Raw genomic sequence first — 16,088 nt, 5'->3', positions numbered from 1 at the left:
TTGATTTGTGCGCTTTTTGTGGAATACTGGGATAGATAGATTAACGGAGGATTGTCTTTGTCAACTCTTTTCTGTTGATTAAGAAGTTGAGTCTTTTTCTTTAAATGGCATTTCTCTATAGCTTCTGCTAGTATTGGTTTTGGAAAGCCTCTCTCTTAAAATCGTGAAATGTGTTCCTCTTCTGCTTCTTTGTATGATGCATCCTTTGATACAATCCATTTGATTCTTTGAAGCTGGCTTAGTGGTAGGTTGTTTGCGGTTGATGGCTTGTGTAGAATAGACTATTGTTGAAATCAGTCGGTTTCCTGAAGATTGTTGTTTGCAACTTGCCGTCCTCTGGATAGATCTTGACATCCAGAAAATTGACCACCGGTGTTCCTATTATAAGGGTGAACTTGATCTTATGGTTGCATTCATTGAGATTTTTAAGAAAGATTCCAGTTCTTCTTTGGGACCTTTCCAAATTGCAAAAATGTCATCAATGTATTATCTCCACATGGCCAGTTTGTCTGACCATGTGGGATTGTCTAATATGTATGTTGACTCAAAATAAAACATAAATGTATTGGCATAGGCGGGGCCATTGCTGAGCCCATGGAGGTGCCCGATGTTTGAAGATAGTATTTTGTTTGGAATCTGAAATAATTGTTGTAAAGGATCATTTTAGCTAATTCAATGGCAAATATTTTACTAGATGGAAAGCGTTCTTGTTTTAGCAGTAACCATTCCAGATCTTCCAACGAGGGGCACAGAGGTAATATTACCTGTGTAGTGTTGGGTGATGTTCCGTGTGGTAGTCAGATGCTGGTTGCAGATCGAAGGTACAGTGTTTGTGTAACACAGCACTGGTTTCTAGTATCACTGCAAGTTGCAGCCTTGGGCCACTTAGAACAGCAATGAATATTGCAGCACAGCATAACATGGCGGGAAATAGTGCAGCCGGGTAAAATAGCATGAATAGTGGGTGGACTGTTCTCTATTGGCCGGTTGTCAGGCTCGGACGGGCCTACAGGGCAATAGAACAATGCAGACACAAAGTGCAGGCACAGCTTGCTAGTGTGAGCTGGGTATTTATTTGGTTAAAGTGGGGCAATTTTTTGGGTGGGGGGTGGCGAAGTGGGCCAGTTTGATGAGTTACTTACCTGTGCAGCTAGCAGTTTGGACTAGTGTTACTGAACAAGTGTTCAAGTGTTCTTTACAATGCAGAATGCATAACACATTTTACCAAAAATCTCACCTGCAGGTACTACTCAAGAAGCCAGTCACCAAAGGAATACATTTACATTAGTGACTGCGGGGCACTTTTTCATTCGTGCCCGAGCCAATTTGATGCACATGTCACACCCTGGTGGTTAATAGAGGCTAGAGTGAGAATAGGCTGGCAATTAAGGGGTTAATGCTCCTTGGCCTAGCATATATAGCAGGAGCTGAAATGTGTTATTGCTGCATTACACCATTCGGACGCTAGATGGTAGGAGAGAGCAAGAAAACATGAAATAATTCAAGACGTTTTTAAACGGTGTTAATTTCGTCTACATAAAAGTAAAATGAAAAGATACCGATTCAGAGAACGTCCGAACCATTTATGACACCGGCGCCATTGCCTTCCAAAACACCATTTTACCGAAATATGATTTCGTTAATAGCGAAAAACACCTGTTATGCTTCTTATGAAACATCCTCAAGAGGCCCTTTACACGGAAGCCTTGAGTTTCAAATGTTTACTTAATCCACTCCCAATGAAAGGAATTGGTGATCTATTTTTTTCAGCATTGCTTAATAAAGTGTGTGCGCGCGCACGCGCCCATACGTGCACAGAGATATGCGTGTGTGTTTACATAAATAGTTAAGTAGATAGTATTTGTGTATTCATTATATATTCGTTTTATGTGTACTAAATTTGGAATGTTAATGTTAAAGGTAATTAACAGTATAGAAATAGACACATCCTAAACATAACATGAATTTGCACATCTGCATCCAATAACAATATTTCAAATCAAAGAATTGGCGCCTACTTATTAGGCGCAGAGAACAATCTATACCATGGACGTTTTGTTTCAAACTTCTGTTCAATTCTGGCCCAGGCGCCAGGGGAGGGGCCTACTGTGGGAATTGGCCCTCCCGCCCCCATGGACGGCACTGGGATTCTTTCTCCTGAGGGAGTCCACTCGCTCCGCGCGTTCCAGGCCGCACAGCACTTTCCCGGGACGCTCGAGCGCAGCCCTCGCCGCCCGGTAAGTCTCTGCACTGTGGAAAGAACGCTTGCGTGGAGGTAGGGCCGGTCGCCGGGGGCTTGGGTACAGCAGTGGGGACTCGGGGTACCAAAAGTGAGATATATTATAAGAGGGTCACTTCGCAGCACGAGGGCACGCCACAACAACATTTACTTAGACATGTTCAGTGAAAGACGGCATTACATATCACGGTCATTTTGAGCAGGTGCAACATTGCGCATGTGAAAAACCAACACACTCAATGTTATCTGAAATGCAGTAATATTATGTAACCACTCCTTCTAAGATATGCGCCCGGTAGCCTCCGGGCCTCGTTTGCGCTATACAAATACATCGAATAAAAAAAGAAAGGCGCGCATCCACCGCGTGCGCAGTTTAGTGCTTGATTGATGATGGCTATGGATGGCCATGGGCGCGCGTGCGTCTACCAACGGATTTGTTAGGATGTGTAATGAGTTGACTTCTGATTGCCATCACATCCGAAACTTAAACAAAATCAACTTGCATTTTTGCAAGGTCGAATATCTGAGCGTTTTTCTTTTTCTTTTTGCTTCTGTACTTTTATGAAAGTTGTAGGTTGGTGTTATTTATTCTGGTTCCAATGATTTGCTTTTAATTGTGGAAAGTGCGGATAACGTCAAGTGTTTAAACCCAGATTAGAGAGAATGACGCGGTGTCTTGTCTTGCCCCACCCCCCACCACACTGTATTCTCTCATGTGCTGACCTTTTCCCTCTGCATTTGCACCTCTCTAGTATTTGTTGCAGGTTGACATGGTTATATTCATTTAACCATCGTTAAATGCAGCCCTTCGTGCATTAATATTGCTATCATTCAGATGCTGAAAATGTGGAGCGAGTTTGGGGTATTTCGTGATGACATCACGCGTGCAGAGGCTGATGTTAAGTGATGCAGTGTGCAGTTGCTTGGTTTGCGCATGCAGCTGGGGTACCACACATACTAACGGGATGCTTATCTTCTGCTATGCGTACACAAGAAAGCAAGCGTGTGGGGATGCAGGCCCCCGCTGTCGTGCCACCGTACTGAATGACGAACGCTTGGCACTGCGTGTCTTTGACCCCACCCCACCGTGATGTGTGAGGTTGTCAATATAAGCATGGCCTCGGGATATAGGTAGCGTGGGTGGGCACCGTCCCGCTGCTGTTTTTAAGGGATGACCCCGGCCTCCTCAGGCCAGCCGAGGTCAGGGTATTTGTCCCTCCCCTGTAAGTGTGTGTCAGTTGAGGGGAGCACTTCAGCTGCGCCCCGTACTTGTCTGCAATGCCAGTATTTGGTCAGGGGTCTTTCGTGTTGTTGTCTTCACATCTGCATTTCAAATCCAAACCCCAACACTTCCGCAATGTTCACTCAATATTCACCAGCATTTAATGAGAAAAACGAATTAAGACGAATACGCTGCGAGAATACATCTATCCCCTTTCCACGATAGCTGCTTGTTTGGCGCGCAAAGCCCGCGTGGTAGTCACTCATAACATGTAGAGTTACAGGCGGATAGCAGACACCTAGAGGGACCTGCTCCACCGAGTGACGTCTGATAGACAGCGAGAGTGAAGCGCCACTTGCCTAGGATGTCTCGAGGAACTTCGAGGCGGAACACACTCGTGGCGGGACGCCCCCTGCATGACACCCCCTGCACTGTCCACATGGACCAGCATTAAGCAGGCAATGGGGGAACTCCCCTCCTTCCCCCCACACACCAAGCCCAAAAGGGATAGCTAAAGAGAAGGAGCTGTATAATCCCGCCTTCATGCCACAGCAGCCCATCAGCTGCTTCTGAATGCCATAACTGTCTGCCATGACCTCCCAGCAGAGGGCGCAGCAGTCAGAAAGGGAATGGGTGATACTGGCTTCCAATGGAAGCCGTCCATAGCAGCAAGATGCACGCATGCCACTGTCAGAGCAGAGGCTCGCACGCATACTCATTTGAAGTGTGTCTAATAGGACAGTTTGGCGGGTACGTATGAAAGTAAAAGTAAAGAAGAAAAAAAAGAAAAATAGCACTGCATGAACATTGCAGGAATTCTAAAACGGCCAGCAGCCAGAACTTGCAGAACCCCTCTTGCAGGCACTGCATCGCTTTTAAAAGGAGGTGTGAACGGTGGATAGTTGATGTTAGGAGTGCATGTGAATGATGGAGGAGTGATGCTAGGTGCAAGTGTAAATGAAGGCGGAGTGATGTTGTTAGGAGTAAGCGTGAATAGTGGATTTTAGGAGTATGTGTTAACGATGGAGGAGTGATACTAGGAAAAAGCGTGTATGATGGAGTGATGTAAGGAGCAAGTGTAAATGATGGAGGAGTGATGTTGTTAGGAGTAAGCGTGAATGGTGGGTGTTAGGAGTACCCGTGACTGATGGAGGACTGATATTAGGAGTAAGTGTGAATGATGGAGGAGTGATGCTAGGAGTAATTGTGAATGATAGAGTAGTGATGTTAGGCGTAAGTAAATTGTGGAGGAGTGATGCTAGGAGTAAGTGTGTATGATGGAATGAGGTTAGATGTGTCAATGATGGAGGATTGTTGTTAGGAGTAAGTGTGTATGATGGAGGAGTGATACTAGGAGTAAGTGTGAATGGTGGCTGTTAGGAATACCAGTGACTGATGGAGGAGTGATATTAGGAGTAAGTGTGTATGATGGAGGAGTGATGCTAGGAGTAAGTGTGAATGGTGGCAGGCTCAGATTAGGAGTACGTGTGAAGGGTGATGTTAGGAGTACCTGTGACTGATGGAGGAGTGCTATTAAGAGTAAGTGTGAATGATGGGTGAATGAATTTAAGAGTAAGTGTGAATGGTGGAAGAGTGATGCTAGGAGTAAGTGTGAATGATGGAGGAGTGATGCTAGGCGTACGTGTGAATGGTGTATGTTAGGAGTACCTGTGACTGATGGAGGAGTGATATTAGGAGTGTCAATGATGGACGAATGATTTTAAGAGTAAGTGTGAATGGTGACAGACTGATGTTCGAGCAAGTGTGAATGGTGGAGGAGTAATGCTAGGAGTAAGCATGAATGATAGAGTAGTGATGTAAGGCGTAAGTAAATTGTGGAGGAGTGATTCTAGGAGTAAGTGTGTGTGATGGAGTGATGTTAGATGTAAGTGTCAATGATGGAGGATTGTTGTTAGGAGTAAGTGTGTATGATGGAGGAGTGATGCTAGAAGTAAGTGTGAATGGTGGCTGTTAGGATTACCACTGACTGATGGAGGAGTGATGTTAGGAGTAAGTGTGTATGATGGAGGAGTGATGCTAGAAGTAAGTGTGAATGATAGAGGAGTGAGATGTAAGTAGGGGTGTACAGAACTTCGGCTTTGAGTAAGTATTTGGCTGAATTTCGGCTGAAAACCACCTATTCGGCTTTGGCCGAAGTTCCTGGAACACTTACTCAAAGCCGAAGTTATGAAAAAAAAAATGTCACTTCACACTCGCCTCATAGTGTACTTCGGTCGTTCTTCTTTGCATACATTGGAAGGCCTAAGCTCCACTCATCGCGGGTCCTGACCGCCTCAAACAAGAGCAACATGCCCCCCACTGGAAGCCAAAAAGCCCCTCGTCCCTTCTCAGGATTGTCCTGCTTCTATGCCAGGATTTGCCTGCTCCTTTCCCAACATAACCTTGGTGCAATGCCTCTGCAGAGTCACAGGATTAGACTCTTTTTGAAACGCTCCTTACCCCTTCCTCCTCCTCCTCTGAGCTCGCCTCGTTGGGTTGGGCCAGGTCGATGTCGAACACACCAGCCATGGCCTCTGACCTGCGCTGGGCGCTGTCTCCATCGCCACGCACCGTCGCCGTCTTTACGACCCCCCGCCTTATGGACTCAAACACACATTCACCATTAACCGGCTACAGGAGCCTCAGCGCGACTGTGCATGCACCTAAAAGTTTTGGACCTTTCGCTTCGGTCGTCCGTAGACAGGTAAGGGCACTGAGCAAGCATAGACTAGGAGTTGAAGGCAAAGGGCTGGCAATACGCCTGCGCATTCAGCAGAACCAAGCCTCAGCAAATCATGCGTTGAAGTTTGCGCACGCCTCGAAACAGAAGGGGGTAAGAATGAAAGGTGTCATTTAGGCCCAGATACAAGCGGGGCAGGGGTTGGTGTGTTACAGGGTACCACGAGGCAGCGTGAGAAAGGAGGGAGTTGTGGCACGCCAAAAGCGGGTGGGTGTGGGCTCAGAGAGGAGTCATGTAGCGTAGACAACAGTGAACCGGAGGAAGTGGAAATAACCAACAAGCCGCGGCTAGGGCACACAGCAGGACTTACAGATGACTATTAAAGAAGGAAAGGGGAAAAGAAAAATACCCTGCACAGAGGCCTTATTTACAATGGGTGCCAACTTCATGAATGTATTGCTGGGGCCCAGGCAGTGATGTGAAAACAACACATTAGAGCTGTAGCAGAAGAGACAGTGTGTGCCCGTTGATCCCTCAACACTTGCACTCCTAGTGGATGGCATTTTACTTGGATGTTTTGTTTTGTTTAGGTGTGCCATAGTTGGGGTGTCATCACTGGCCTATCATTTGCACAGGTATCCAAAAGGAGACTTGGCTCACCTGCCCCAAAACACAAAGCGCAGCTAAGGAACTGTCAATTTAGTCAACAAACACGAGCTAACAATTACAAGCTTCTTAACTGCACGCAGGATGAACACAACGAAATGTCAGCAAAGCAGAAAACACGTGTGCCTTTGCTTGTTATTATACCTCCCCATTAACTTGTGACCGCAGTGTGAATGTGGAGGGCCTCAGCTGCAGTTGTCATGCATGGGGGGTAATTGTGTTGCCAGTCAGCAAGCACAAGACTGCACTGGGTCTCCCTCAGGCCTAGTAATCACTGCTGTAAAATGCTATTCCCAGTAAATTAAAACAGTGCAGTTACGGACCCCAGTCGGGGCACTTCTAACCCTGTTTGAGAGATGGGATAAAAATGCCAGTCTCACCAGGGGCGGACTGGCCTGTGGGGAACTCTGGAGATTTCCCGGTAGGCCTTGGCACACTAGGCCTCTTTTCTGTGGTTTGTTTGTTTCTTTCTTTATTTGTAATGCGCTCCAGACCCAAAGGTTACCGGGCGCAGCAGAAGGTATATGCAAAGCTTACAATGTTACATAAAACGAATTTGCTATGAATAAAACATTTACAGTATTGAACACAAAATGTACAGTATTACATAATTATATAGTTACAAATTTACAGTGTGTTTAAGTCGTTACCGTGTGAACTCAGAAATGTGCAGGAACAATATATACAATATAAGACAGTTATAAGTATAATACAGGTAGCTAATAGTCTCTATATACAATTGAGAAAGGTTAGGCGTGCAGTGGAGAGGAATCATATACAGTGTCTAGGCATTGTTATCATTGATATGTTTAATAAAGTTTCTTCTGAAGTGTGAGAAAGGTTGGTCTGCTCTTAGGTTAGGAGGCAAAGCGTTCCACAAATTGGCAGCTCTCACAGGGAAGCTAGTACCGCCAATTTTGGCAAGTCTGAATCTAGGTACTACCAGGCAGTTGGAGTTAGTAGTTCTTGTAGGTCTGTTGGACGTTTTTCTTATTTTGTCCGTCAAGTAGCTAGGGGCAGCATCATTGAGAGCCTTATGAGTTAAGGATATCATTTTTAGATGGATTGTATTGTCAGTAGAGAGCCATTTATGTTGCTGTCTAATAGAGGAGATATGCTCCCCCTTCTTTATGCCTAATGCAGCTCTAAGAGCATTATTTTGTAGTGTTTGGAGTCTTTGGGTAGTGGCTTTGTTGGCACCACTATAGAGGGCATTGCAGTAATCGAGTCGGGAGAGTATTAAGGCTCTCGCCAGGGTTAGACAACTGTTGTTAGATAAGAAGGGCTTACCTGCTCTTATCAATTTACAGATGTAGGCTGTGGTAGAGGCAAGGGATTTAACCTGTTTAGTGAAAGACATGGTAGAATTGAGGTAAAAACCAAGTGTTTTTACTTCCCTCGAGACTTTGATCACATTTCCATCAATACTGAACGCAGAGTAGTCTGGGCCCAGTTTGTTGATGTTGGCTTGTGTGCCCAGAATAATCAGCTCTGTCTTGTCATCATTCAGGCAGAGACCATGGGTTGCCATCCATGCCTGAATGATGAGATACACTCTGTTCACCAACTCTCTGTCCTTGCTATGATCCCCAGAAAGCGGGAGGAGAATCTGTGTATCATCTGCATAGTTAGTATAGGTGATACCTAGATTATCCAGATCGTCGAACAGAGGTTTGGTGAAAATATTGTATAGAGTTGGGGAGACGCAGGATCCCTGAGGGACTCCACATGTGATGGGTGTGGGGTCTGCTGCTGCCGATGGGGAAAAAAACTCTCATAGTTCTCTCACTCAGAAAGGATTCTATCCAACTGATGGCTTGTGTGGAGAAGTGAGCGGCAGTGTCCAGATGTTTACAAAGGACCTTGTGATCGACAAGATCGAAGGCTGCTGAGAGATCTAGCAGGAGGAGGAGAGCTGTTTTGCCTTGATCTCTCATTTCGTCTAATTGGGTCTTTAAGTCGATAAGAGCAGTTTCTGTTCCGTGTAATGGGCGGAAGCCAGATTGTCTAGCTCCTAGTAGCTTGTGCAGTTCAAGGTGTTTTTGAATCTGCGTGTAGGCCACATTGTCCTGGATCTTCAGACGAAATGGAACTGTGGTAATTGGACAGTAATTAGTAGGGATCAGAGGGTCTAGTGTCTGCTTTTTGAGCAGCGGGAGCACCCAGGATTGTTTTAAGTTAGCAGGGATGATACCTGTGGAGAAGGACGCGTTGACAAGTTTGGAGATAAAAGGTGATAGATCTCTGGCAGCATCTTTTATTAGCTGTGCTGGGCAGATGTCGCCTGTGCAGTTGGATGGTTGAAGGGTGAGGATGATTTTCTCTACTTCTAATGTGGTAGTATTGGTAAAGGAGAATTTACTTGTTTGGGAATTGTGGGTGGCATTAGTTGGTGGCAAAGGCAGATTAGCGAAGTTGATCAAGTCTTTTTTTAGTTGGATTTTGTTTTGTAGGGTGTTTATTTTGTTGACTAGGGCATGTTGGATATCTGTACACCAGGTCTGGTCCTTGGTGCAGATGTCTGGTGTGGCGATGGGTGATTCAATTTCCTTCAGTATGGAGAAGAGTTCCTTCATGCTTGAATTGGAATTGGCAATGCGATCGTTATAAGAGTTCAACTTAGCCAGGCAAACTTCCTTTTTATAGAGGCGTGAGATGGATGTTAGGTTGGCCTTATTCTCATTGTGGGCCGTAGTTTCCAGTTAGATTCACATTTTCTCTTAGTAAGGCGTAGGACCTTGAGTTCAGGTGTAAACCATTTGTTTAGGTGGGCTTTAGGTTTACTTGTGCGCATTTTAAGTGGGGCAATTTTGTCCATAGTCTCAGTCATTATTTTGTTATACTCATGAACGAGAGTACTGGGGTCTGAATTGACAGGTAGTGCATTTAATGTGGGGAGGATGGCAGGTATGACATTGTCTATTGTCATGTTCTTCTTATTTCTGGTCAGGCATGGTGGTGCCGTAGGAGCAACTATGGGGGATGGTCGGGAAGTTAAGAGGTTGAAGGACACTAATGAGTGGTCGGTCCATGATAAAGGTGTGATAGACGAGATGGCTGCTGTACAGTTAGATTCAGCGACCCATTCTAATATTCTACCCTTTGTGTGGGTAGCATTGTTTACTTTTTGGGAAAGTCCTAGGGAGTTGATAGCGTTGGCAATGGTCGAAGCGTGCGCGTCTGTTTGGTCATTGAATCCTAGGTTGAAATCCCCTAGTACCAGCCATTGTGAATTTGTTTTAGCATTATTGGTTAGTAGCGTGTGCAGATCCTCTTCGAAAGTCCCAAGCGGGCCTGGAGGTCTGTAGATTAGGTGAATGGTTAAGGATTGAGTATTATTTATGATGAGTTTTGCAGTGAGGGCTTCACAAGATTGATATGTCTGGGACGGGGCAAGCTTTAGCGATAGGTTCGATTTGGAGATGATGGCAATTCCACCTCCACGGGTGCCCTCTCGGTCTTGCCTGCATATAGTGTAGCCGTTAGGGATGGCCAACATGAGTGACGGGCCTGCTGCCTTGTGTAGCCAGGTCTCAGTTATTGCAATGAAATCTAAATTCGCCTCAGTGATTAAATAAGCTATGTCGAGGGCATGGGCGACTAATGACCTAGCATTGAGAAGCGCTCCTTTGTATGAATGATCCTTGGTTTCTGCTTTGGATTGTGTAAGATTAGGGGTATACTTGGCACTAGATTTTGTCTTAAATTTAGGTATATGTAGGTTCATTGTGGCTAAGGTGGTGTTGGAGACATTGCAGTCCTTGACAGTGTGGGGCTTCGTTTCACATTTTGTAAGAGGGAGGAGTCGTCTAGGTATCTCGTGCAGTGTGTTAAGTCTAGCTCGTAGTTTATTATTTCTATCGTATGTAGAGCTAGGCTGTGGGTCATAGGCTGGCATAGCCTGGTATTTATGCTCAGGGTGGACGGGCGTGTTGGTGGTAGTGTCGGCCAATAGGAGCGAGAATGGTGTTAGTCCACCTAGGGAGGTCCCTATATGGCTGGCCTGATCACTGGAGGCGTGGAATATAGCAGTGGCCATGATGCAGTAAATACTAAGTAAGCTTGACATTATTCAATGTTGTCACTTAATTGGGAGAGTAGGCGGCGTGCAGGTAAGTGTTTCTATACTGGGGAAGAGGTAACCTAGTTGTGGGGTTAGGCTATGTGGGCAGGGCAAGAGTCCAAATTTGTGAATGACAATCTGACTGATCTAAGGCGGCTGTTCACCTGCGTGCGAGATAAGGCAAAGGTAGTACTGACTAAGCACATTAGGTAGTGCTAAGAGATAAGGCAAAGGTAGTACTGACTAAGCACATTAGGTAGTGCTAACTAAGCACATTGGATCAGACTAGATGTGGCTGTGCACCTATGTGCTAGAAAGGCAATGGTAGTACTGACTGAACACATTAGGGCAAGCTAAAAGCGACTGTGAACCTATGTGCTTGAAAGGCAAGGTAGTAGTGACTGAACACATTAGGGCAGGCTAAAAGCGACTGTGCACCTATGTGCTTGAGAGGCAAAGGTAGTGCTGACTAAACACATTAGGCAAGCTAAAAGTGATTGTGCACCTATGTGCTAGAAGGCAGTGGTAGTATGGCTGAGCACATTAGGGCAAGCTAAAAGCGACTGTGCACCTATGTGCTTGAGAGGCAAAGGTAGTGCTGACTAAACACATTAGACAAGCTAAAAAAGCGACTGTACACCTATGTGCTTGAAAGGCAAAGGTAGTACTGACTAAACACATTAGGCAAGCTAAGAGCGACTGTACACCTATGTGCTTGAAAGGCAAAGGTAGTACTGACTAAACACATTAGGCAAGCTAAGAGCGACTGTGCACCTATGTGCTAGAAAGGCAAAGGTAGTGCTGACTAAGCACATTAAATCAGGCTAAGATGATACAAGGTACTGAGTGAATGAGCTGGCACGTTATAGCAGTAGTAAAGGCAAAGCAAAGTAGCAGGCCTGCGACTGGTGTGGGCAGATCAGGCAACAGGCAACTTACATAGGTACCAAACAATAGTGAGGCAGAGCAGGTTGGGTTATGCTAGTACACTGCATTTGCATCATGTATGTGCAGGTCTGTGCGGAGCACACAAGGCAACATTCGGTAATGTGTCGCATCAAACAGTCATTCCATGTCAAGCATTATCGTGCATAAGAGCAATGAGCAAACATGATGCATTCAAAGTAGTAACAGTGCAGAATTCCAATCAAATTCCAGTGGTGCTGCGCGTACCTAAGAGGCAATGAGTAGACAATGGAGCATTCGAAACTACTAATAGAGCAAGAAGTGCATCCGGGGGTACGAATAATGCAGTGGGGGATTTCGGGCAGTATTCAGGTAGCGGGGTCTCTATGAAGTCGTTAGGTGATCGCAGGATGACAAACTTTGCAGTGTATTTACTACACGTTCAGTCGGCATGCGCAGGTTGCAGCAAAGTGGCGAGGCACAGGGAACTGAGTCATACTTAAAGACGCTTGCAGGCAGTAACTGATTGAGTAATGTCAGGCCGGATCAGCTAGCACTGTGTAGGCAAATCGGGTGTGTGGCAGGAGAATTAATTAGAGAACGAAGCAATCATCAGGTGGATAGTATATATGAGGCTCGCTGGTGTCAGCACACGAGATAGTTACAGTGTAGGTACAACTTAAGATATGTTAATTCCTTACGGCGGGCTGTGTAGTACCTGATGCAGGGGTTCTCCACGGGGTCCACGGCTGCCGGCGGGACGGGCAGGCAGGGGTTCCAGCCGACGGCTGGTATTTCAACATTTTCCCATAGGAAAAGGGTTAGGCTTGCTGAAAATGTGTAATATGGGGCCAATTTTAAAATTATTTCCACGGCCTCTTTTGGTTGTGCAAATGTTCAAATGGGAATGAAAAGGGCAGCTAAATGTGTGCATCCATGATGCATACATTTACATGCTCTTTACTGTCTTATGAAGCAGTATTTCTCATGTGCTGTAAAATGTATTAAAAAAAACAACTATTCAGCTCACTATTCGGCTTCGACCGAATAGTTTTGCTAACTATTCGGTATTCGGCCAAATAGTAATTTCACTATTCGGTACACCCCTAGATGTAAGTGTGAATAATGGAGGAGTGATGCTAGGAGTAAGTGTGAATGGTGGCTGTTAGGAGAACCTGTGACTGATAGATGAGTGATATTAGGAGTAAGTGTGTATGATGGAGGAGTGATGCTAGGAGTAAGTGTGAATGGTGGCTGTTAGGAGTACCTGTGACTGATGGAGGAGTGATGCTAGGAGTAAGTGTGAATGGTGGCTGTTAGGAGTACCTGTGACTGATGGAGGAGTGATATTAGGAGTAAGTGTGAATGATGGGTGAATGATTTTAGGAGTAAGTGTGAATGCCGGATGAGTGATGTGAGGTGTGAAGAAAAGACTGCATGTTTACCAGCTTTATCGGAATTCGTCATTTCCTCATGGGCAGTATTTGTCCATGCATATAATGACTGTGTGGCAGAAGAGACAATGCCAATCAACTGAACGTATTCCAAGGGGCCAAGTACACCCGTGTTTACTAATAGGGACTGGCATTGCGCTGATGCCACTTCCTGTGCCGATGGCCACTCATGCTCATTCGTCTCACCACTTATTATTGCAGGACGTGTTTCCTGCCAGTGGTGTGACTGCTCGATGTCAGTGCTACAGTGACGTATTTCCAGTGACTAGAAAACCAGATGGCAATAGACCCTTTAAACACACATCTGCCCTCCGTCAAAGGGCTCTGGTGTCGCGATAAGCCACGCGGCCAGGGACAGAATGGGCTGTGCATGTCACCAGAAACCCCAGCTGGCATTCCAGTACTACAAAACGATGCAGCTATTGTCAATTATTTATGAAATGTAAAAAAGAAAGGTTTTGAAAGATTTGCATTGACTAAAAATAACAATTCCTTTAAATTAAGTCATAGGCTTGCATTTTGGCCAATGCACCTCAGTTCAGCTTTAAACTACTTCGAAATTTAGAAGGAACAGGAACGATCCACTTATGTAATAAAGGAAATATAATGTAAAATGGAGGGTGCATCCTACATTATTTTTCCTAAAATGCCATCTCTGGGTTCTTGTCTCTTACCCCCACAACCCTACAGTGACTCCCTTCCTCTCTGCCTGTTGATCTATCCCTCGAACTATCGAACCATCTATCCATCATTCATCCATCCATTGTTTAGCCAACATGTGCATAAGGAGACAGTGTAAAATCACCTGCATTTTATTTGCTACGCTAAGTGCGAGTCATCTTGTGCATGTGTGCCTGTGTGACCCTAGTAACATACATATACTTCTTGTTTTTTAGTGCTTGTTATTGTGCTTTCTGCTGTATTTTGTCATTCAACAGACATTCCATTTGTGTATACACAGTGTAGAGGTCATTTACACTAAGGGGTTATTCATATGGATATCTGTGATGTTAGTACAGAACGTTGTGCAAAGAACTATTTTTACTGATGCCATTTTAGTCACTTCTCAGACATTAAATAAGAATTGCTCTGAGTTCTTGCAAACCTCCCTGTAAATTAATTCACTTTATTTCATTTTCCAGGTTTGCTGAAAAGCCCCTTTTGCTTCCTGCTCCAACACTTGCACAGATCACGCCTGCTTGCGTGCACTTGGGTTCCAAAACCACAGGCAAAGTTGACCTCCTGAGATGAGGCTTTCCAGCACTCTGCCACTTATTCTCCTCTGCTGCCTGAGCACTCTTCAGGGAGTTGCCCCCAAAAATGAAAAGCCGGCCCAGAAGAAGGACGGGGCCCCGTCGTTTGCAAGATCCGGCCATTTTTCCACAAAGGAGAGCCATGAATGCACCTGGAAAATTACTGGTGACCAGGCTGTTAATCTTGCGGTGAGCTGTACCCAACAACAAAACCAGAGCTATGAGTGCGCTTACCAGGGGGAGCCGCAGCGTTGCCCGGCATACAACACCAAGGCCAAGCAGTACTGGAAGCAGATCCTGGGCAAGATGAAGAAAAAGAGAAATCCATGTGAGGACAAATCCCTCAAATCCCGCATCTGCAAGAAAGGCCCCACCGCAGACTCCCAGCTGAGGCTGGTGCAGAAAACTCCTGGCTCACTCGAAGGCGGCAAGGTTAAAGGGAAAGGCCGCCGGGTGGCGTGGACGGAGAAGGCCCAACAGCCGGGGCACAGTGATGTCTCTGTCAATATGTCCCCCGGGTCTGAGAGGAAGGGCAAAGCGGGAAAGCAGGAGTCAAGCCAGATATCTGACAGGGTGGCAGACATGCCCGCCCCAGTGCCCACTCAAGACCTGCAGGCCACAGGCAGGGAGGATCTGGATGAGATATCGGAGCTCAACGCAGATCTGGCTAAGGAGTACTGCGCCGAGAATTTGCAATCAGTCTGCTCCTTCTTCGTCAACTTCTGGAATGGCTAAAAGGGATGTTTTGTGTGTGAGTCATATCACAAATACATGTACAATTCACACACCACTTACAGCAGCTTGAAAAAATCTAACCAGCAGATGCTTTGGCAATACCTTTCAACCGGTCCATCCGGTGTACGCATAAAATACCTGACAGATGCTTCCAGCATTAAACAAGCCTGCAATGTGTTCCACTCCCCTGCAGAGCGGGGCTAGCAACATCTGGCATGCAGCCATTGCTGAAGACGTCTGCAACCTCTAGCCAGGTGTTTTGGACTATAAATCCTTTCCGCCGCAGCCGGCACAGTCAATGGGGAGGGTTCATGGGAGTTGCGGTCCAAAACCTCTGGAGTGCCACTGCTTGCAGGCCCCTGCCCTGCTGCATCAGGGACCATACATGAAATGACTGCGCTAAGATCCAGCGAGACTCTTTGGCTGTAACCAATAGCAGCATTAAGTACTTTAACAAGAATGTACCCTGCATGAGCAGCATTTCATGTTCTAACATTCTACATGTGATATGTGCCCTACATGACATGTGTAATAATAAAAAGGCTCTCTGAGTATACATCTGTGTTCTTAATATTCACTTGCAGATGTTGTGGGGGCTTTTGAATATTGTGGTTGACATTAATTAGCCAAAGATAAGTACATTCTCTACAGTACAGCCCCTCTCACTCTGTGTTTCAGATATTTCCGCTTACTACAGAATGCCAAGTTTTTCTCTGAATCCGAAGATAGCTGTCTCTTCATTGTCTTGAATGCATCCACCTCCCAAACCACCACAAACTCTCACTCTGCCGTATCTTCCCAGAACTGTTCCATGTAGATTGAGATTGGACAACGCTCTGAGTGCAGCACATGAGAAATGCACTGAAGATA

General features: G+C 45.7%; 1 protein-coding gene across 1 annotated transcript; it reads left to right on the top strand.

Moving 5' to 3' along the window:
- The first annotated feature begins 2,116 nt into the window (after window positions 1-2,116).
- FGFBP3 (fibroblast growth factor binding protein 3) lies at window positions 2,117-15,774 on the top strand. The gene is made up of 2 exons (XM_069611333.1): window positions 2,117-2,237; window positions 14,373-15,774. Exon 2 carries the CDS (start codon window positions 14,478-14,480, stop codon window positions 15,216-15,218), a length of 741 nt encoding a protein of 246 aa, XP_069467434.1. The 5' UTR covers window positions 2,117-2,237; window positions 14,373-14,477; the 3' UTR covers window positions 15,219-15,774.
- The last annotated feature ends 314 nt before the right edge of the window (window positions 15,775-16,088 follow it).

This window comes from Ambystoma mexicanum, chromosome 8 (assembly GCF_040938575.1).
Source record: "Ambystoma mexicanum isolate Mex_15411 chromosome 8, UKY_AmexF1_1, whole genome shotgun sequence".
NCBI classification, from domain to species: domain Eukaryota; kingdom Metazoa; phylum Chordata; class Amphibia; order Caudata; family Ambystomatidae; genus Ambystoma; species Ambystoma mexicanum.
The sequence above is the reverse complement of the archived record's forward strand: the minus strand, read 5'-3'. Positions and strand labels throughout refer to the sequence as shown.

What these genes read in the sequence shown, in the direction of transcription:
- FGFBP3 (XM_069611333.1), top strand. Translation starts at nt 14,478, where the DNA reads ATGAGGCTTTCCAGCACTCTGCCACTTATTCTCCTCTGCTGCCTGAGC.